The sequence below is a fragment of the Rousettus aegyptiacus genome, unplaced genomic scaffold (assembly GCF_014176215.1).
Source record: "Rousettus aegyptiacus isolate mRouAeg1 unplaced genomic scaffold, mRouAeg1.p scaffold_m13_p_14, whole genome shotgun sequence".
NCBI lineage: Eukaryota > Metazoa > Chordata > Mammalia > Chiroptera > Pteropodidae > Rousettus > Rousettus aegyptiacus.
Genome location: NW_023416289.1, coordinates 52,274,031 through 52,297,277, shown reverse-complemented (window position 1 = coordinate 52,297,277; position 23,247 = coordinate 52,274,031). Strand labels below are relative to the sequence as shown.

Here is a 23,247-nt window from a genome sequence, read left to right as displayed (position 1 = left end):
ACCCTGGCTGGGAGGTAAGGACAAGGACCCAGAGAGAAGGGTTTTCTTGGGTATCTGTCCTCTTCTAGCTATTCCCTTCCCCCGAGGCTTTTGTTTTTCTGAGGACTTTTTTGACCTGTCATTTACTTAAAGTAAATGCACAGACCTTAAGTATATAGTGAGACCTACCTGTCCAGCCTCATAAGCTATGGCATCCCCCATGGCCCATGAGGTGCCTGCTCCCTGCGCTGGTAGCTCCTGGCTACTCCCAGACCCCTTCCTTTTTCTCTCTGCCCAGATGTCTCTTATCCTGTGAGAAACATTTACCTAGCATCTAGTCTCAGAAAGTCCCTGACTTCCCCCCTCTCCTTCTCAGTCAGAACACGCCCCTCTTTCATCTTCCTACCCATGGGTTTCCCCAGCATGTAGCTTCTGGGTCCATTTAGCACGTTCCACCTTGTTGTGTGGGAATTCGTGTCTCTCTTCGTCATCAGTAGAATACCTGTGCCCCAAATCAAGAGCCACACTCCTGATGAGCCGGAACAGGATGGCTAGCAATATACTGCCATCCTCTGTCTTCCTTTCAGGAGACAGGCACAGGTGAGGGGTGTTGGGGTGTTCCCATTTTGGCAAATGCCATGTATGCTTGGGCAAAAGCAACCATGTGGTCCCCAGCTTAGGCAATCAGTGCTGCTCGGGGGCACTCAGTGATATCGGGTATACCTGTCATTAACAGTTTGTCCATTGGGAAGTCACTATCCTGCCTCTGATAGATATTGTTGTTCTCTCCTTTGTTTGTTTGTTTTGATCTTAAATTAAGTCAGGGCAACCCCAGGTATATGTGTGAGAGCATTTTGCAGCCTCCGTCCTTCTGTGGGCCCAGCTGAAGTTGCCATCCCAGTTAAAAAGTGAAGACAGGCAGCCGGTACCCGGCTCTGGAACCTTGCTCTCAAAATTTATGTCTTCCCTGTGGGAAGCCAGGCCTCTGCCTTTTCACCCATCAGCAGGCCTATCAGTCTGGGTCATTGCGTAGCTAAAGATGAAGGCATTCAAGAGGCATGTGATGGAGGGCTCAGCCAGTACACAAGCCTAGAAACCAATAGCTGGGGTGTCTTTTTGAGACACTGAGGCGCTCCCCCCGCTGCAGGGTCTGAAGAAGGAAAGTAATGTGATCGAAACCACTACCACATGTTTGTGGGTAAGAACTGGATGTTATTGTTCTGTGTGGGTTTGAAACTTGGGTCTGGGAGTCACTCCCATTCCAATACCAAGACAAAAATAGTAGTAGACTCTCCTCTTTGAGTGTTTCCACCTACAGGAGTGGCAGAAAAAGGCCATGCCCTGCCCATAGGTCGTAATGAGCTCATCTTCCGTGGTTTTCCCTATTTCTCTCCTCACTCACCAGAGTACAAACTCCAAGAAAGGATCCTGTCGAAAGAGTATTCTCATCATAGAGAGTCTATATCTCTAGTTTCCTATCAGGAGTTCCCCCATTAGTCTTGGTTAATGAACATTTCAGGATCTACTTCTCTGAGACTCCATTGTTGGGAGGTATTTTAATAAGGACTATTTTTTTAAAAAACTTTTTCATTATGGATATTATATAGAAGCATTTTTTCCTATTGGTTTCTACACAACTATGCTTCTTGATGATTTCTGATAAGGCAAAGCAAAACTACTTTTGATTTTTCTCTCAATACTAATTTCTTCTCTATTGCTATCGTATATATCTACTTCCAAACCATAAATATTCACTTCTTTTTTTTTATGTACCCAAAATGAAAGCCCAATTCGATATGTGAAAATACTGTATTTTCATAGATACACAAGATACACTATTTTTGTTCTAGTGTATGAAGGATGTATTCAATCATCAGAAGTACTCAACAGAAAAGCGCTAATTCAGATCTCTGATAGTATGCTGTATGGATTTATTTTCCAGATCTGAAGTGCTTAGGACTTGGTAAACATACTCTTATTCCCCTGCCATTTCTCCCTTGCCTCCTTTTCATAAGGCTATCTGCAGTGGCAGCACCAAAAGGGAAAGTGAGGGTGAGGGGCTTGGACGTGAACAGTTGATGTTTTCTCAATCTTAAATAAAGCATTGCCCAGGTGCAGCCTCATACACTCCCTTCTAGTCAAATCGCCATCGCTATATTCCTCCTAGGTAGAAATTTTGAAGTGAACACAGCTTATTTATTGTGAGTTAAAGTTGAAAAGGATTTTATTATCTTGGACTTAAATTCCTCTTAATTCCCTCTGGCTCACAGAGACATTCCAGATCAGATCTAGATCCTTTCTTCCCTGGCTGAACACTAAAGCTTTGTTTTTTTTTTTTTATAGGATATACTCCTAATTCCCAAGAGTCTAAATTCCATTGACTCGATTTTTCCCATTTTCAGAACTGTGCAAATATTTCCTTAGATGCTTGTGATAAATCATTAACAATTGCAAAGTTGCTCTGTGGCACTCTGATGTGCTGATGATACAGGCAGCAGACCTTCAGAGCACATTTACCTGGAAACCTACTTTGTAAGAGAGTTCTTAAACCATGGAAGACTCAAAGTCATCTTGATCAAGACTGAGGAATGATGGTTAGCATCAGTAAAGTCACATTTTCATCTTAAAATTGCTTGTGTTTCTGATGACATGGGCCAAACCCAAACTAGCATGGTGAAAAAGGTTGAATTACTAACTCTGAGATATTGTCCTCTCTAACTAGACTGACCCCAAACATCCCAATTTTCCCAGGACTGATACATTTTCTGAAATGGGGAATTTTCCATGCTAAAACTGGGGAAGTCTCAGATAAACAGAAGACTCACTGTCTTCTGCCATCAGCTGGTGAAGTTTTGTTTTTGTTTTGTTTTTTTTTTTTAATGAGTGGATGTGTATTTGGGAGTTGGCGTTTAGTTTGCCAGTGGCCAGCTTTAATTTTCTTGCATGTAGCCCATCTTCTCTGCCTGTGCTCTAGCAGGTCACTTATCCAGGAGACCATCGAGCCAGAAAGGAAAGTGCCACCATCTTGGAGGCCTCCTGTATTGAATCAAGATGACTAAGTGGAGTCTGGCGAAATTCATCCACTTTCTCTAACCGAGGCACAGATCATAGCTTCTTGCTGGAGACTGTCTTCACACAGGAATTGCTGAAAAACCTAAAAGGTTCAGAATCCAAAATATTCAAGACTTCCTTGATTCAGTTTAGATGGGAGGAGGCTCAGTAATCAGTTCCAGTTTCCAAAAATGCATGTTCATTGTGCCTGAGTTTATTCTTCAGGGCTCTTCCTTGTCTTTAAAAAAAGCAGAAGAAGCATGTGCTGAAGCCTATAGATGGGCAAGTGGGCTTCGGCTCCATGCCAGACTTCCCCCATTACTGAGTCACCCTGTCCAGAGTAGATTCCAGGGTCCATCTTGGTCCACCAGTCATCCTTGTAATTCTAGTTAAACTACTTAAACCTAATTTACTTTATAGGACTTTCTTGGGATCAGATCCACTTCTGTGGTCCTTGTTTCTTATGGTTGCTGAAAATTGGGCCAGTATCCAGGAGCAGGAAATGGACCTCACTTTCTAGAAAATCTAAAATGTCCAAGTGTAGCCAGCTTTTATCACCTTCCGATGTTCTACTGATCCCGTGATTCAGTGGTGACCAATTTTGATCTCAAACTGTTCTTTTTCCCCACCTGCTGCTCGGCACGCCTCCCTGCACGCCGATACACAGTATACTTCATTCTACAAAACAGTGCGTGCTTTATTGGTAAAGCATAATTAAGACAGTAACTGGACTTTGAAAGTGCATTCTGGAGGGTGGACAAGTCCAATTTCTAAACTGTCAGGGCCACGTGCCGTCCGGTGGCGCGGAGGGTTAAGGGCTGACTGCCGCAGTTCAGGAAGTGACTGACTTTGGGAGCGAGGTCCTTTTCCTCAGCCTCGAGATCACCTTCTGTGCAAAAGGAGTCTGTTGGTGGGACTGGCTGGGGATCAAACTCTACTAGGTGGTATAATGATATTTACTTGAGGAAAGTGTTTTCCTGGGTTTATAAGGAAATCCGCCTCTCCACAAAATTCTGGGAAGAAAAGTTGTTACTGATACAGAAAGCTGTAGTCCTTAGTGAATCGGTTTTTTTCACATGACCAGATGCTATGCCATCCGTATTGCCACCCAAATGACTGTCTGCTAGGCTGAGCAGTGCCCTCTACCCAGGGCCGTGTGCTCTTCAGGGCTCTGCACCTGCCCCAGGTGGCTGCCTGTGGTGCTGTGTCACCGTGAGCCATGGGAATGAGTCAGTCCTGTGGCAGCTTGTGTACCACCCTGAATCTCCACCCATCGTCAGCTTCTAATCATAGAGCGACGGCGGTAGGTCTGCGTGGACACGTGATCTCAAACCGGACAGCTTAACTTTGGAGGTGGCCATTGAAAGAGTCTGTAATCTGAAGCATTTGGGAAACCACCTCACCTGGAGGTCAGTGGCTCATCCAAAACCACCCGAGGCCTCATGGCAGAAACAGGTCTGGGAAGCAGCAGGTTGTGCACTTTTCCACATTTCCCCGGGTACTAATGCCATTGCCACAACCGGCCTGACTTTCCTATGACACTCAGCACCAAATCCTCCTGCTGGCAAGACCCTGAACTCGTGTTTTCAGCCAGATCACAAAAGTGTGAACCAGTAATTTCTTATTAATATGAACTGAGAAACACCATATATGCTTTAAAATTTGAAATCCGCCAAGCCGTCATAGTGCAGACTCCTCCTTCCTCAGTACTTCATTAAGGAAGGTTCTTCTCGGTGAATAAATAAGTATGTATGTATATATAAGTCAGTCAATTAATATTTAGTAACCTGTTCTTCCAGTCTATTCATCGTCTGCGTGCCACACTCACCCCTCCCACATACATATAATCCTTTTTCTCATATTTCCACCTTCTCTGTTCATCAAAACCCTCTCCATCCTCAAGGCGTCCTCACTTCCTAGCTCCTCCAGCGTTCTCTAACTTTTACCCGCCTTCCCCTTTGGTTCTCACCTGACAGGATATAACCATACCTTCTGTGTGTGTCTCTTCACCGGCAACCGCATTCTGAGGGACGTAAGGACAGACATTGCCTTAAATTCTCCGTATTCTCTATGGCCGCCGCTTTGCACAAAGTCAGTGCACACTAATGTCTGTGGGTGGTTTGGGTAGAAACCAACGCGATTAAGTGTTGAGAATGAGTTTTTAGTAGTAGGGTGACAAAACAAACGCTGAGAAAGGAAGGAGGAAAAAAAAATAGGAAACTAGAAGAGCAACCCAAGTTGGATGAAGGTTGGTCCCAGGATTGAGAAGGAGCGTGCGGAGGTCCCGTGGAGAGGGGATCTGGGCCCAGGCTCTGCTGTGAGAACGACCTGGGCTCAGATGCCAGCCCTGCCTCCTCCCACCCAGGTCATCTCACCTCAGTGAGTCAGTTTTTTTCATTTGTAAAGTGAGGATAGTAGTACTTGTTTCACAGGTTCGGTATGAGGATAAAAACGGCGTGTGAAATGATTTATAGGGTGCTTGGGCATGTGCGAGACTTTCATAAGCAATGCTGCTATTATTACCACCATTTTTATATTGATATTGTTAGCTAGATCAGCTGTGTAAATGACAAAGGGCATATAATGTACACCAAGTTCTTACAAATATATTTGCACATCAGTAAGACCTAGAGGGCTAAGTAGGTGAAGGATATGACTAGATAATTCCCACAAGAGGAAATACTAGTAATAAACACCAAATAATAGTCACCGCCTTGGCAACAATGAAACTCTTAAAAATGAAATGTTGTTTGGTGCTCATAGGAAAATCTGGCAGTATTATCAATATGAAATTTGGTGGGATGTGGTATTAGTCAAAGTAGGCTAGTTTAAGCTGTGCTAACTAATTACCCCTAAACCTCGGCAGCTTAAAACCACAAACATTTTTTTTTTCCTCACTCATGCTATATGTTTGCTTTAATTGACTGGAAGGTCCTGCTGATTGTAGTCCCACCAGGACCTTAGCTGATGGAGGTGTCATTTCAGTATCTACTTTCGTGGTCACCAGCAAGACAGGAATAGAGATGAGACAACTCACACACTGACTCTCAAAGACCACTGCCAAGAAGTGGCGCTGCATTTATTTTTTTCCCTGTTTCATTGGATGAAGCAAGACTAACGGCCATGCCTAACTTCTGACGTGCAGACACGTCCTGCATCTACACGGGGGAGGATAGCGGCGACCACAGATACCAGCCCCTCTCGCTGAACCGCCTCAGTCTGTCTCTCCTCCCCACCACATTGGCTCTGCTTCAGTTCAGGACGTCATCAGCTCTTGCTTGGCCTGATGTCCTGGCTGTACTTCTGTCCTCTGTCCTTTCTAATTTATCTCGCACACCACTACGTCATCTTCCAAACCACGGATTTGATCATGCCATGCCCCTGCTTTAAGGGGCTTGTAGCGTGCCCGTAGGGTGCGGCCCAGCATCAGCCATTGCTTCTGAACACATCAGGTTGCCCGACATGTCCCGAGACCACGTGTTCTCTCCTGCCAGCGTCTTACACCTGCTGTTCTGTCTACCTGGCGTCCTTTCGTACCTTTAAACAGCCTTCTGATTTCGAGAACAAGATGACACCTCTTTGAGGAGGCCCGCCCAGCATCTTCCCCCACACTCAGAACGAGGGGTTCCCTTCTCGGTTTCCTTATAGTGTCTGGGACTTCCATGGTACAATTTGCATTCATTTGCATCAAAATTATTTATTAGTCTATATCCCATGATAAACTGTGAAATAACTTACTATTAACAAAAAAAAAACAATAGCAAAAACAACAAATACTATCACTTCTCGAGTGCCTATTATGATTCAAGCACTGAGTTCAATGATTTCAATATATTTTCTTTAATTTTCAGAACAACACTACGCAACAGGTGTTATTCCTTGCCCCACTTCTACCCTCCAGTTTTTAACTAATAAGTAAACAGAGCTCAGCAAGGTGAATTGAGTTGCCCAAAGTCTCAGAGCTGTCACAACTGAGATTGGTCCCTGGTCTCTTTGACCCCATGGTTTTCCCTACACTGTGTGTCCTCACTGCCTAGTATAATGTCTAAAGGAGTGAAAGTGTTGATTCTACCACTAGTTAACCCAAAGAAATCATTTAAACAAAGATAAAAGCTAAGACTTGATTGATTAAAAGTGGCAGATTGAACATATTTTTTCTTTATTCCACCCTGAATCCCCACCAAAATGATAATGAAGGATGAGAAGGGTACGAATTCTCGAGAACATAGAGAATAGGAGAGGAGATAAGAGCAGATGAGTGGAAAGCGATGGTCAAGCGGACACCGACGTGAAGACCAGGGAAAGCAGACTCCCACGCCTGGAGAAGGGAGGCGGGGCCACGAGAGGGAGGCAGATTTAAAGGCTGAGGAATTAGAGGCGCCAGCCGCCTCTGAAGATAGGGTGTGGAATACGTCTGAAAACATGAAGATTGGTGGAAAGTTCCCCAATCTGCTCCCCATCTCACACAGCCAGGTAACTGCCTATTTGCTCTGGCGGGAGTGTGGCACCAAGCCCTAGAGTCTGCCCGTGGAAGGTCCCTAAGCACAGCCAGTTTCCCCATGGAGATGGGGGGAGAGTACCCCCTCTAGGGAAACTGACCGGCCCAAGAGAAAAGTCCCAGAGACACTATCATTTGGGAGTCCTCTAACAGAATGGCTGGAACCCACAGGTTGACAGACAGGCCCTGTCTAGGTAGGACAGATGACGCTGCATCATCTTTTTAGTACCTCACCATGCAATAGGAGCGGCGAACCAGGGGTCCCGGTACGTTGGAGGAAACCCTCAAACACGAAAGACAAAGATGCACAGCAAGCAAAGAAAAGAAAAGAAGCAGAGGAAACGCAGTGAAATGGGCCAACGTAAACTTAGGTAAGAAAACCCGTAATGAGCATATTCAGAGGGAAGATATGCATCCATGTGGTCGGAAGACGAGACTATGAAATTGGAACAGAGAACAGGAGGAGCTTTTGGAGGAGAAATGAAGAAGATAAATAGATTACCAAATAAAGTTGAGGCACTCTTCCAGAAAGTAGAATAAGAAGACAAAAGATGCAAAGTGGGAGAGAAATTAAAGAACCAGTCTAAGAAATCCAGCATCCAAATAATGGTAAATTCCAGAAAGAGGCTAGAAAAAGTGGAAGGAGAGAAATTATCAGAGAAAGGTCCCTTAGCTATGCCTTCAGTGCAGGATCCGAAACTTCAGACTGAAAGCTTCTGAAACCATAGCCCAGATTTCTCCTAATTTCACATTCCTATGAAATAAAATTAAGAGGACTCTGAACATACATTTCATCCTTTATAGTTTCAAAAGTCGTATGTGGTTTATTGCTAATAATAAGTGTGTGCACTAATACTAGCCACTGTCTTTCGCATTTGTCTTTCCTATGTAAAGAGAGATGGACTTTGCTTTAGCAGAACTTTGTAGAACATACTTATCTGTATGGTTTTGCAGTGCCGTCATTACGTGAACAAGAATGAAAGTTTGATGGCCAAGTCGATATGAGTTTTCACAAGAACGGAATTGTTCACTGTTTGAGGAAGCATTTTTCTGTATTCTCATGCCATAGGAGAGGGCTAACATTTCGACAGGGCCAAGCCCCAGCCATCAACAGTGACTTCTTTCAGCTTTTTGGAACTGTTCCTGTTACTGAAAACTCCAGGGCAGCTGCACCATTTCCTTCTACACTTCTGTTCAGAGCTCGCACTGCTCAAGAAGCAGTGGTCACATTTCCCCATCATTCTCTCCTCGAGGTCATGTCACCTTATCTTCTCCTTCAGTGTTGCCCTTGCCGTAAATTTATAATAGTTATACATATCAGAAGCATCCTCACCTCCTTTAAAGTTTAGATTTATTTAAAAAAAAAAAAAAAACGACGGGTAATACACTTACATTAAGACTCCCTCGGCCACCATCCAGTTCCCTTCAACCAGTGTTTCCAGTTTCTTGATGATTTTTCCAGACATATTTAATGCAACAACAGCAATTACACATGAACACTTCTTTTCCTTTGCACAAATAGTTGTGTACCGTATATCCTTCTGCACCTTGCTTTTCCTCACGCAACATCCCTGATCCTTCCATCTGAGTGTAGAAAGAAATCCCTCCATTTATGTCTTGGCCGCTTGGTGTCCCATCGTGGACCATCATTCGTTTCACCAGGTTCCCAGGTGGAGGTTTTATTTATTTCTGGTTTTGCTTTCACAATGCTTTAATAGCTAATTTTGTGTTTGTATCATGCACACGTGTCAGTGGAGGATAAACGGGAAGTGGAGGTGCAGCGTCAGAGGGGGTGTGAAATTTTATTAGCTAACGCCCTCAAACTATCTCAGCAAGTATCATATGAGAGTATCTGTTTCCCCAAAACCTCGCTAATATCAGAGGTTCTCCTCCTTTTTGGTATTTGCCGATCTGATAGGTAAAAACTTTTTCCTTGCTGTAATTTTAATTTGTATATCTCTTATGAAAGAGGCTGTTCATCCTCTTCACATTTAAGAATTATTTTTTTCTTTTTGGTACCCCTGCCCCTTTCTCTGATGGTCATTGGTCTTCTTCCTAACCATTTGAGAGATCCCTTTGGGTGCTAAGAAAATCATCCCTGGAACTATGAATTGCAAATAATTGTTCCCAGTTGTCATTTGTCTTTTGACTTTGCATATGGTGGTATTTGCCATGCAGAATCTTTTTAAATGTTTGCATAGTCATACCTTTCAATCATTTCTTATATGGCTTCTGGGATTTCTCTTTTCCGTAAAAAGGTCTCCTTCACTGCAGTCTACCACATGCATGGTTTTGTTTTCTATTTTGAAATGTTCGATCCCTCTGGAATTTATCTTATTGTTAAGTGTGGCTCCAACTTAATATTTTTCTAGATGCTACTCTCTGTCCAACACCTTTTAATCTTTGCCCCATTTATTGAAATGCCACCTTTTTCTCATACTAAGTTTCCTAGGTATACTTAGGCACATTTCAGTCTGCTCTGGTCTCTGGATAATCCTGCATATACATACCATCAGCAGATTTGTCTCTTTTTAATATGTTTTATTATGGGGATGGTGCTAGTACTCTCTCACTGCTCTTCTTTTTCATATTTTTCTTGGCTATTATAGCTGGTTCATTTTTTCATGTGAACTTTATAATGCTTGTTTAAATCCAAATATAAACATCCTGTTATATTTACTGTGTATCTGTTAAATTTATAGATAATTTAGAGAGAATTAACATGTTTACAATGGCGGGTTTTCCAATGCAAGGTCATTTCTTCCAGGCTCTTGAGCCCTAAAGAGCATTATAAAATTTCCTTCTTATCTCTTTCTCAGGATTGTGAACTCCCTGGGAACAAGAATGGAGTCAGCTTTTGAGTGTGGGTTATTAGAAAGGATGTACATATACTAACAGAAAAAGTGTATTTTTAATTAAATATTTTAAGAACCCATGTTTTTTATAATGTCATCACTTGCCATTTTCTGGATTCTTTTATGCACATCAGAGAAAGACATGTGCCCATGTTGAATGTCAGCATCTTAATTCTCATCGGCATCTCTCAATTACAAGTGTTTTTAAAGGGCAGTCGTGCAGATAACGCAGGAACTTCACATTTAGATAGTCCAGCTTCCCCTCACTAAGAATCGTGGCAGATATGATGTGATTTTTTTCCCCTCTCGTCTTCCCTCCTCCCCACTCCCAGCAGAGATTTTTGAGGCGATTTTGGGCCGAGAAGCAGTGAAGAGGCAATCCTGGGTGGGACGAAGAGCGGACTGTTGACATCTGTGTGTGTGTGTGTGTGTGTCCTCCAGACAGGAGGAGGTGAGTGACGGAGACAGGGACGAAACAAAGGTGTTCAGTATGCTGTGCGTCAGCCTGCGCACGCCCTCTTGGGTCAGCACAGGCAGTGTGTTTTCACATCCACAATTCGGCAATAGGAAAGGGGAGGTCAAGGAGCAGTGTCTTCTGCGAACAGTCCGGGCAAGCGGACCGAGTGTGGGGGCTTTGCATTTGGCACCTCGGTGCTGGGCTCCAGGACCTGCGACGCGTTCTCAGCTAGGTAACTAACATTTGGCTCTTTGCCGGCCTAGTTATTGAATGGATGGCCATTTGTCAGGTGGAACCCTGGAGCTTCTTCATAAACCTCAAGCCCACGTAAAGCATGGTGTCAAAACCAGGGCGGGATGGGGGGAGATGGGGCTGTGCCTCCATCAGTGCACGGGGGAGCCTGACCTGTCCTGAACACTGTTTGTAGGGTGGGAAGATGATGGGATCAGATACGTTCAACATGTGAATGTAATTTTAGGGGTTTTAACCGGTTTTCTCTGAACCTCAAAATTGAGTTTATTTTTCCTTAGAGCAAAAAAAAAAAGCGCAGTTTCTTTTTAAGAGGTTTTATTGTAACTCACTCTCGTGCCTGTTCTCACTGACGTTCGGGTTTTATAGCTTGCACGATGGGTCATAGAGCTGCTGGCTCACCCGCGGTGGCCTCTGTCCTGTATTTACAAACCAGTTACAGGAACAGAAGATGTTTCCTCCCTCTCTTATGGCCACTTTTGGTCATTTCAGGCAAACACAAAACAGTCTCTGCATTGGAGTTTTTTTGTGCATAAGCCTGCAATTCAGGAATAGAACATCTAGCAACAACAGCGAAAATGTAATGTGTGACAGCTGTGAAGAAGCATTCGCCTCCAGTGGGGAATATGCTGTGTTCACAGCGTATTTCTGATGCGCCTATTAATGGGTGTTTGGGAAGCTGAATGTGCCACTTGCCATTTGAGATGAAAGACCCAAGATGTATGTTCCCGAAGTGAATGCCGAAGTCATTTCCCAGCCTCCACCTTGCCCCCCATCAGGTCTGGGGTGACGTGGTGCAGGCTCCACTCCACATCTGGTCTCCTGAAAAGAAGGGGTGCTTCCAGGGGGCTGTGACACATTGGAGATGTTGGGCCGAGCAGAGCAGGCTTACGAAAGATCTGCTGCTGCCCTCTCAGCTTCAGGTCCGTCAGGCTGGACAGTGGGGGAGAGGCCTTGGGGGAACGGTAGGGGTCTGTGGGGTGGGAGCAGCAGGAGTCCTGGGTTCGAGGCCAGTGGAGGGGAGGCTCTGGCAGTCAGGATCCAGGATGAGTATCTACAAAATGTCCCCTTAAACTCTAAAGGGTTTTGACCATCCCTGCTTCCTCATCTCCCCTGTGTGCACACAAGCTTGTGCACACACACACGCGCGTGCACACACACGCACACACACGCCTGGAGCTCAGTTTTCTGTCTCCTGGAGCTACCAGAAGCTTTGCTCCCGGTGCCGCCCTTCCACTGTGCTCATCCTGGTTAGTTTATTCTCACTCATTAAAGTAGGATGAAAAGCCCTCCCTGAGTCAGGTGCCTCTCTCCTTTCCAGAAGCACCTCCGTCCTCTTGCTCTCACCGTCGTCACTCTCCTGGCTCTCATTATCTTTGGAGACATAGTATGATCTTATTAACATTCTGGACTCATCACGGGAGCAATCAAATGTGAATATCCTTATTAATTACCTTCAGATGGGTCTCCTGCAGGGAAAACAGCAACACTAACATCCAGAAATGGCTTACAATTGCACAGAAACACATGAAATCAAATAAACAGTTTTTTTGTTTAATGTATGTGAGGCACACCAAAAAGAAGTTCCAGCAACTTCAATGATGAGTTTGGAGAAACAGGATTTACTGTAACATTCTGACAGTTGATTGGACAGGAAAAAATAGGAACAAAGACGTTTGTCATTTTAACTTCTAGTCGAGAGAGCTGATAAAAGTCTTGAGTGTGGCATAGTAAGAAAAGCTCTGGACAGAACCCAGAGACCTGTCCTCGAGTCCTGACTTTGTGACACCAGGCAAGCCAAGACTCTCTTTTCCTCACTGGTAGAATGGGAGTGTCACCATTGTTCAGAGTCATCGTGACGCCTGAGTGAGAGCCATGACCAGCCCAGCCCTTGGGTGCTAGGACACATCCCGCTCCCGGAGACCCTCAGACTCCCTCGGGCCGCTGCGGCAAAATGCCAGAGGCTGGGTGGCTTAAACAAGAGGTATTTGTCTTTCTCAGTTCTGGAGGCTGGAGAGTGCAAGGCTGAGGGGCCAGCACGCGAGGGGCCAGGCGAGGGCCCTGTTCCCGGCTTGCAGGTGGCCATGTTGTTGCTCTGTCCTCATGGGGCAGAGAGAGAGCTCGTCTTCCTCTTTTTCTGAAGGCACCAAGCCCATCTTGGGTCCCCATTCACGACCTCATCTAACCCTAATCACCTTCCTAAGGTGCCACCTCCAATGCCATCGTCACACTGGGATAGAGCTTCAACACGTGAACTTGGGGAGACACAGCGTTCGGTCCTTAACAGTCCCCATTATGTACTGCGTTACGCTGGTACTTAGCCATGTGAGTAAGTCTCCCCAATACCATTCTTTCTGACCCCACTTCCCACTCCTCAGAGTTATGCTGACATTATAGAGTTTTCTTTGAGAAAAGATTTTCTGAAAGAAATTCTTGAGCCGATTTGATTCTGTGGTGAATTTTTTATACAATACTTAAATCTTACCTTCACTGGGTTTGTTTTCCATTTAGATCTTACCACAAAGCTTGGAATTTGTTATTGCTCCGTATTCCATATTACTGACCATAGCTTTTGCTGAAGTAAGTTCTGCTGTGGCTGTGATTTTCACGAAGCACAGTCGTTAGGGTGTGTCATGCGCTACATAGACTAACAAGCCTTTAACCTTCAGTAATCCAACAAATATTTACATTGCTCTGTCCTTCCTGCACATTCTCTTGGGCATACAGTGCTCCCCACCCCAAACACACACACGTACAAGGCACGCAAAGGCTCTTACAGAAGTTTGCAGCCCTTCCCATGTGACAGAGAGCAGCAGATTTGGTGACTGGAGTAACCACTACAGCCATGGACTGCCTTATTCAGGGAAGGCAAAGGAAGTGAGCCTTTAATGAGCGTGGGCACTGTGCTAGCTGTTTTATGTACATTAGCTCATCCGATGATGAGGCTAACCCTTGTTAAATACCATGCGTTCAAATGTTACTTGCTTATTTTCATTCTACATTATAGGAATGACCCATGTTGAGTTGCTTAATACCCTAAATTTGAAATCCTGTCTATATAAGCACACCCTGGTCAATTTCTAAAGCTAATCTGTTGCAGGCTGTATTAATAAATGGGGAAAGGAGGTAAATCATGGCATGGATACAAGGTTGAATAAATAAATCTCATTAATGCTTAGTGTATAGAATTTGTCAGGAAACAAATAGATTGAAAGACTTTTGCTCGAAGCTTCTTCAGAGCATTATTCAAGGAATGTGGAGAAAATTGTCTTCTCGCTTCCTTCCGTCTTAGATACATTCCGCCGTTGATCTGGGGAAAAAGTGGACACATCCAAACAGCCTTGTATGGGAAGATGGGAAGGGTGAGGTCGCCACACCCATATGGGCACCGGAAGTTCATCACCATGTCCGATGGAGCCACTTCAACCTTCGACCTCTTCGAGCCCCTGGCTGAGCATTGTATTGGAGGTGAGTGAGTTTAGGTCGTATGATTGGGCCATGACTTGGAGAAGAAGCACTCGTCAGTGGGGGAGCACAGAGTACATACTCGTGCCACCAACTCTTACCATCCATCGGGTCAGGGCTGGTGGGAACTCTGCCGAGACCCATCACTTATGATGAGCAACTGGCAAGGATTAGCTCCAGCAGGTGCCTGCCAGTTGCCACATACAGCTCTGCAGAAGGTGGTGTTGAGTACAGTTTTTAATCCTCTTAAAAGGCAGAAGCTAGGTGTAAGGGGATGAGGGAGAACTTGGAGCCCAGGCCCCCCCCAGGACCAGGCCTCGAGTCTGATGACAGTTAACAAAAGCCAGACTGTCCTCCATGCTTTATATTTACTATTTTCTCATGTAATCCTCATAAAAGCAATACCTTATTATCCCTATGTTACTGATGAGGAAACCAAAGCCCAGTACTACGTATGCTGGTTTGGTTTGTTGCATAACAGCAGATAACAAAGGCTCTCAGGTACCCTCTGCTTAGGTTTCCATGGAGAAAAAGGCACATTAAGGTCGTATTTACCAGGCGGGGGTCTTGTACACCTGTTTCTCAGAAGCAACTAGCATTGCTCTATCCGGCCTGCACAATAGACACATCATAAAATGCTGCACAATGAGGACTTGGAGGGAGTGGGTTTAGATGGCAGCACCCTTTTAAATGCTCTCCTGACCAGAAGAGAACGTGTCTTTGGAGTTCCGTGGTATGCAAAGGCACCTAGTTGCTTGTTCTCTCTCTCTCTCTCTCTCTCTCTCTCTCTCTCTCTCTCTCTCTCTCTCTCTCTCTCTCTCTCTCTCTCTCTCTCTTTAAATAGGAGCTCAATAAATATGTATGATTCGATTCCTGTAAACATGTCATAGCTCTCAGTTACTTAAAGTAATAGAACTGCTAGCGATGAAGGTTTAATTTATGTTCCCTCTCTCTGGAATGCTCATCCCCAGAGTTTCGCATGGCTGCCTCCTCCTTGCCATTCTGGTCTTGGATGTCACCTCTTCAGAGGGACAGTTTCTGCTTCTCTTGATGACTGTTTCTTTCCAGTAAATCCTTCATGTCTTCCCGCTTTAGTTCTCGATGGCACCTGCCGCTCTCTAAACTTATTTGTATAGCTGTTTAGTATCTTCTGCTCAAATGCCTGACAGCAGACAGATAATAAACAGCTACACAAATAAGTTTCCTGGTTACGTATTTTGTTCTGTTTTCCAGTTACATGTTTTGTTCTCTTGTTTCTAACGATCTTCTACCATTAAAGCACAAAATTTAATTTAATCTTTGTTTTACTCATTCACATCTTTCTATCACCCCTGTCTCCAGAAAGGGTTGAGAAAACTGTGTCTGGGGAAGACAGTATTTGCATCCAAGAAATATTCTAAGAAAAACAGCCCTTTTTCCTTTTATTACTTTTTTAAAAATTTTTTCTACAAAAGGAGTAAATGCCCATTTTAGATAGTTCACATAATACAGAAATAATATGAAAAGAAAATAAAAATCACATGTAATCCTATCACCCAGCATACCGCTGTTGATATTTTGTTCCATTTACTTCCTATTCTATACATTATTTTTCCAAAATTTGAATTATTATACATTACATTGTAAATATTTCCCCATGTCACTGAATGTCTAAAAGTCTTCAAAAACATAATATTAATGACTGGTTAATAGTCTGCAATGTGGTCATACTATAATTTAATTATTTTTCTATTGTTGGGTGTTTAGCTTGTTTACAATTTTGCTGCTATGATTAATTCTATGATGAGCATCCTTAATCATAAAATTTGAGGCACTATTCCAAGAATTGTAATTACTAGGTTTATAAAATTGTAAAGGTTCTTTATGCATGTTGCATAAGAATTTTCAAATTGTTTTTCTCTTTTGGAAGGAAAATTTATGATTAGATTTAATGATCTAAACACCACTTTCCTTTTAAAGGAACAATGTGTATTCGTATTTTCAAGTAGGTAATTCATGCTCATGATAGAAAAAATTTAAAGGATACTGAAGGGCATACAGGAGAAGTCTCTGTCCCCCGACCCTACCGCCACCTCCCTCCCTCCCCAGGTACCCACTGGTGAGTTTCTTGTGTATGATCCCACAGTTAGTGGATGCACATAGATGTGGGGTTTTTTTTATCCACACAGATGACAGCATATCATAACCCTTTTGTGCACCACGCTTTTTTTCACTTAATATGTTTTGGAGAGCTTGCCATATTCATATATATAAAGATGCCTCTTTATTTATTTATTTGTTCGTTTGTTTATTTAATGCCTACAACACCTGGTCTTCCCAAGTGGTCTCCCATCCAAGCACTGACCAGGCCTGACCCTGCTTAGCCTCCAAGATCAGATGGGATTGGGCATGTTCAGGGTAGCATGGCTGTAGACAAGATGTCTCATTATTTTTAAGGGCTACATAATATTTCATCACTTGGATGTGCAATAATTTATTCAGCTAGACCGCTATTTCTGGACATTGAGTTGTGTTCAATCTTTTCCCATTACAATCTATACCGTATTGTTTTGCATTTGTACAAGTGTATCTATAGGATGAATACCTGCAAGTAAAATTGCTGGATCAAAGAAGTCTGTGTAAACATGACTATTTCTTTTGCCATTCGATCGTTTGTCCTTTCATGCAAAATTTCATACAGAAATTAAGACTAATGTTTAGAAACTCGCATAGCATTTTAACAGAATAGTTTTATATATCTATTGAATCTAATAATAAAAAGTTGAGATTTATGTTTTTTATTTCATTTTTTTGATAATTAATTTTTATCATGTTTTTCAAAAGTATCTGTCCATGACAGTTGGAAATTTTAAAAACCGACCCTTCCCCATAAAAAGTTTGAGAGTCACTAATATATAGACAGCTCCAGCTAGAAGGAAAAGATGATCTTTCCCAGAGAATCGAGTGAAAAGTTATATATTAAATTTCCTCCTCTTGTTTTCTAAGCCGGTGAAATGTCACTGTGTCCATTTATAGTGTCACTGTGTGTCGGCTCTACCGGGTCTCTCTTCCCCTGTAGGTGACATCACCATGGCCATCTGCCCTGGGATCGCCAACCACAGTGAGAAGCAGTACATCCGAACCTTCGTCGACTATGCCCAGAAGAACGGCTATCGTTGCGCCGTGCTGAACCACCTGGGCGCCCTGCCCAACATTGAACTGACCTCACCGCGCATGTTCACCTACGGTAAGCAAGGGGCGAGGCCGGGCGGGGTCTCCCCTTCTCTGCTCTCACTGTAAGGGCACTGCTGCTGCTGCCTTTGCTAAGTTCAGAATTCATGCCCAAGTGCGAGACGTGGTGGGGCACCCGGATGGGCCCTATAGCCACCCCCATCTCTTAGGGGCAGAAACTGAAGCTCGCAGGGGACGGTCGACTTTTGTTGCTACACCTAATGTCATTATTGATTTTTAATTATCGTTGCTTTGTGATATGGTCTAATGTCAGATAGCATTAACCCTGACCTGACTCATTGCTTCTTCAGAGGGTGCTTCTGTCTCTCTGCCTTTTTTTCTTTCTGTTGAACTTAGAATGATTTTGTCAAATTATGTGTCGAATTTCTCTGTCAGTCAAGATGGACTAGATTGTGCTCTGTAAACGACCTTCAAATCTCATTGGTTTGAAATTAAAGGTTTATTTCTTCCTCACACTACATATCCATCGTGGGTTGGCTAGAGGTTCCTATGTCTCCTTCATCACCAGCTTCATCCAAGGACCCAGGGTAATAGAGCAGCCACCAGTGGGAGCTTCCGCACCTCAGAGAGAGGAAGAAGTGTGGCTCTCAAAGCTTCCACTGGAAATGAGGGAGGCCGCACCTGCTCACAGTTGACTGGCCAAAGCACAGTCCAGGGCCAAGACTAACTTGAGTGAGGCGGTGGAGAGGCATTCTTCCTGGGGAGGAAAAGTCCATTTTGGTCAACTCCATCCAGCACAGTGTATCACAATTTTGAATAGGAGTTTAAATATATAAATTAGCTTGGAAAGGTTTATTTTTCTAGCGTTTACTTTTCTCATTTAGAAACATGGCGTTTTCCTTCAAGTCTTCCTGTATTTCTTCCATAAAGAACAACTAGTTCTTTCTGTGCAGGTCAGTGGTTAGGAGCATTAGAATCCCCCTGGGGCACCTAAGTTTCCCCCCAGGACTGAGAGCCAGGGATAGATACAGATCTTACACAACCTTGTTTCTTCTTCAGGTGTTTTTTTCTTTTATTTTTTTTTAACTTTTTATTATAGAAATGTTCAAAAATACAAAAATAGAAAGAAGGGTAAAATTAACCCAGAATAAACCCCCATGTGCCTATCATCCAACCTCAACAATTACTCAGGTTATGGCCAGTCTTGCTTCATCTACAAACCACCCCCTCCTTCATTCATCCCCCTTGCAAAGATTATTTTGGGGCTAGTCTCAGCCTGTCATTTCACCCGTGAGTATTTCAGTACGTAACACTAAGCTACGCAGACTCTCTGTAAACTGTTTTCAGTTGCTAGGACTACCATGACAAAGTACCATAATCTGGGTGGCTTGTTTTTTCACAGTTACTGGAGGCTAGAAGTCCAAGATCAAGGTATTGGAAGGTTTGGTTTCTTCTGAGGCTTCCGTCCTAGGCTTGTAGATGCCATGTCTTCACAGAGTCGTTGTTTCTCTGTGAGTCTGTGTCTGTGCCCTACTCCCCTCCTCTTATGGGGACACCAGTCCTATTGGATTAGGGCTCACCCTGACAACCTCTTTAAAGATCCTTTCTCCAAGTACAGTCACCTTCTGGGGTCCTGGGTACTTTCTTTCCACATGATTCAGACTTCCTTCTTACCCAGCTAATCCTGGTGGCACACCCACCACATGTTAGGCCCAGCCGAGTGTGGAGGATACAGAGATGACTCAAAGTCTCCAGCCACAAGGAACACCAGTCTCCACGTCCCTGTGTTTGAGCCTGCTTAGTCATGTTAGTGACATTTGGAGGAAGTGGCTTTTGAAATAGTAGCTTTCAGGCAGCCTTTGTTTTGTCTTCGTTTAGGGGTGGGAATTGGAGGAAAAGGGTCTTTCCTATTCTCAGCAGGTTCCCTTTCCAAGATGGCCCCATAGTTCTCATCTCTTCAAAGCCAGGTTAGTGTCTCATTTTTCATCTTGGCTTTAAAAAGCTTCAGCAAGATTAGAGACCCAAATCTTGTTACTGGTGCTAATCCCATGAGGATTAAATACATAGAACCTCATTAAAATCCTCCTAGTATTAAAAAGCAGATGGCTTTAATACTAGTCTCTTAGTAAGACAGCCCAGGGAGGGGCTCCCAGACACTGAGGGCGTCTGGCAGCTGGCATCAGGTGGAGGCCCCAGGAGAACCCAGCACCTACCAGAATGCTGATCCTGGAGCTTGGCAGACACCATGTCCTTGCCTGTCCCTTGCCAGGAAGAGAGGCGGCTCTTCCCAAAACACCCAGCAGCTTGTCCAGCATTAGGTAAGGCTGGCCCTTTATCCAGCTCAGATGTGTTTGGATTTAATTACATCGAAGACCCAAAGTGCCAACGCAATTAGCTATAATTGTCCATCAGCTGTATAGCAAATCCAAATTTTGCAACTGCCTCAGTGACATCTAAGCATCTGCTCTAGGTCTTCAGTAATTAGTCTGAAACCTAAGTAAAGATAGATGTGTCTAAAATGAATCAGATGGTGAGAAAGTAAGACTCTTATTTGGGAAAAAAAAGTGCAGTAATATTACTTACTTGTAGGTTTGGGGTGCAAGGCAAAGGACTTAGGCTTTGGAGTTCCAAAGCGGGGCCAAAGTACAGCACTCCCACTGACTCGCTGTGTGACCCTGGGCAAGTCATTTCGTTCCTTTCAAGCCGCTTCTTCCTCTGTGTTTGAGTCTCTAGTACAGAGCCTGGAACATGGCGCATCGGCCTGTAGTCCATTCAGGTGGGTGACACTGGCCCACTAAGTGCCTCGCCCCACAGGTGCAGCGGTGAACAGGACCACGAATGCCTGTGCTTTATGGAATTCAGAATCTGATAGAGGCTCGTTCAATGTTAGAACAAAACATAAAGAAATAAATCATTAGCCAAGGGATGAACAAAATTTGACAGAACCCCAGGGAAATGGTGCAGGATTAAAGATTTTAATAATGATGTAAAATAAGTCCCTCGGTATCATTTCTTAAGCAGACAAACAATGTCCCCATAACGAACTGCACAAACCACCGCTCCAGCATGAGGTAGGTGTAGGGTATCTTTAACACAGGTGGGACTCATCTAGGAGGATTTAAATGTCTTTTCCTCATTATTATTTACGTCTAGATTATTTTAACTGGCTGGATTTTTATTGAAAAAGTAGTGTGTATGTGTAGGAAAAACATTCAAACAGTGCAAAAGTCCATATACAATGAGCAAAACTATGTTCCGCTTTCATTATAGACCCCCAAGTTCCCCCACCCCCCCAGAAAACCAATGTCTGCTACAGTTTTGAAGCACTTATTCAGTCAGATATGTGTGCACATATAATCTTTTTAAAACCAAGAACACACATGAGCTGGCGCCTGCCTTCTTCTGCCCTTTGTTTTTGTCCGTCGGTAATGTGGCTTGGAGGCATTCCAGGTCAGCAGACCAGACTGTACATCCTTCTTGTTCACAGCAATTTAACTAGTTCTCTATTGATGGAAATTCAGGTTGTTTCCAGTCCTTTGCTGTTGCAAACAGCGCTGCGGTGGACATTCCCACACACGTCTTTGCACACGTGTTCATGCATCTTTGTGCACATCTGTGGTAAAAAGTCCCTAAAAGCGTAATTGCCAAAGCAAAGATTTGTACTTTTAAAAACAGATACAAAATCCATACTCTCTCCACACTAGTCTATCCTGTGCACACTTCTTGCCAAAACTTCTAACTTCTCTGTGAGGTTTTATTTTAGGTCGGCTCCCCACAGAGTCTGGGGTTGGGCCTTAGAAGGCCTGTGATGAATTCCTTCACCCGTATGTGGCCACTGACCTCCTCCTCTCGGCAGAGCCGCCGAGGCATAATGTGACTTTACCAGCTTCCCCGAGGGCACCCGTGGAGATCATTGCTCCTGGGAAAACCAGGCCCAAACGCCCTCTGTGTTCATGGGTCTCTTCTGTGTATTTCTGAATGGGCCTGCTTCCCTTGACACCCAGCGCTTACGTCACCGAGGACACTTTACCCTAATCCTACAGAGCATCCCGGCCGTCCCTCTGGACTGAGTTTGTTTTCCCTTCCCTCCCCTACAAGAAGATCCTGTAAATAACATCTGCTTGGTACTTTTCTTAACACGATGAATCATTGTACACATGGGTGCAGCATCCTATTTTGTAGCCTAAGAAGCTAATCCCAAAGGGATTCGCTCTTGCTTTTGTTTGAATCTGTGTGCGAACACACGCACTCAACGCACATCCTGAATCTCTTCTGATTTCCATGAGCATCCAGACATTTCTTAAAATCCACCTTTAAAGGCACATTGCACACCTGTCTGCTTGATATGTGGTACCTCCCCTCATGGGTGCTACCAGTGCTGGGACACCTGGAAACTTCTCCCCAGGCAGTCAGTGAGAACTGTGTGTATGTCTCTCACTGTGCGTGTGTGCGCACGCACACACGTTGTGTTCTCTGTTAGTGTCTTGGCACCCACTTAGTATCAACCCTCCAGCTCACATTTTCTCCAGTCTTCGTTGCACCTAGCATGATTGCGTGCCCTTCCTCTCTGCCCCCAGGTTGTACCTGGGAATTCGGAGCCATGGTGAACTACATCAAGAAGACTTACCCCCTGACCCAGCTGGTCGTCGTGGGCTTTAGCCTGGGTGGTAACATCGTGTGTAAATACTTGGGGGAGACTCAAGCAAACCAAGAAAAGGTCCTGTGCTGTGTCAGCGTGTGCCAGGGGTACAGTGCGCTGAGGTGAGTGATCCCTACCCCATGCCCCTACTTCTTTCTTCTGCTGAGTCCTTCCGTCAAGTACTCATTTGCTAAGATGCCCCAACGTATCAGGTGCTGCTCTGTGGCCACGGGAAATGCTGTGGCAGACTGAGCGGAAGTTTGTGGGTCTTTTGCTTCCACATCATACACTGCAGTTGTCCTGTCCGACCCCTCAAACCTGGGATGTGCGGCTGTATGTTGGGATCGGATCTGTAGTTCAGTAAGCCGAAGCCCCCTTACATCTGCCATCTCCCTGCGGGGTCTCTGCAGGGGTCTTAACCTACTCCTGCTCCAGGAGCTTTGTACAACTGTGGTTTTCTGAAAGAACACAGGAGACAGGCAAACCAGAGTCTGGCACCTGGGACTTCTGACCTCAGATTCCTCCAACCTGTGCAAGAGTTGCGTCTCAGATGGCACTGGACGGGATCTGTAGAAATCACTTAATCTGTGCCCTCACCTTCAAATATTCATCTCTTGTAGGCGTCCCAGACACCACCGTGAAGGAGATGACCTGCTGATAAGCCCCTTAGTCTCCTAGCAACAGAGCCCCACGGGCTGAGTCCTAGTGGGGCATTAATCTGTCTGCTCTGAGTCCCCCTCAGGATCAGTGTTGTCCCAGATCTCTGGAGAGTCAACACACACTCACGCGCACACGCACACACACTCTTCACACATCTTTCCAAATTCTTCAAATCCATTCATATTTCTTTCTGTACTCACTCTACATAATGAATTTTGTATTA

The 23,247-nt window shown here is 44.4% G+C and overlaps 1 protein-coding gene and 1 pseudogene across 3 annotated transcripts in view; one reads left to right on the top strand and one right to left on the bottom strand.

Moving 5' to 3' along the window:
- Positions 1 to 23,247, top strand: part of ABHD2 (abhydrolase domain containing 2, acylglycerol lipase) — a 74,203-nt gene that overhangs the window by 33,761 nt on the left and 17,195 nt on the right. For all 3 annotated transcript variants that reach the window (XM_036231962.1, XM_016151612.2, XM_036231963.1), the window contains 3 exons: positions 14,382 to 14,557; positions 17,613 to 17,780; positions 22,303 to 22,486. In XM_036231962.1, the coding sequence (XP_036087855.1) occupies positions 14,382 to 14,557; positions 17,613 to 17,780; positions 22,303 to 22,486 (528 nt within the window). The remainder of the gene's footprint in view (positions 1 to 14,381; positions 14,558 to 17,612; positions 17,781 to 22,302; positions 22,487 to 23,247) is intronic.
- LOC118611784 lies at positions 16,850 to 16,968 on the bottom strand (annotated as a pseudogene).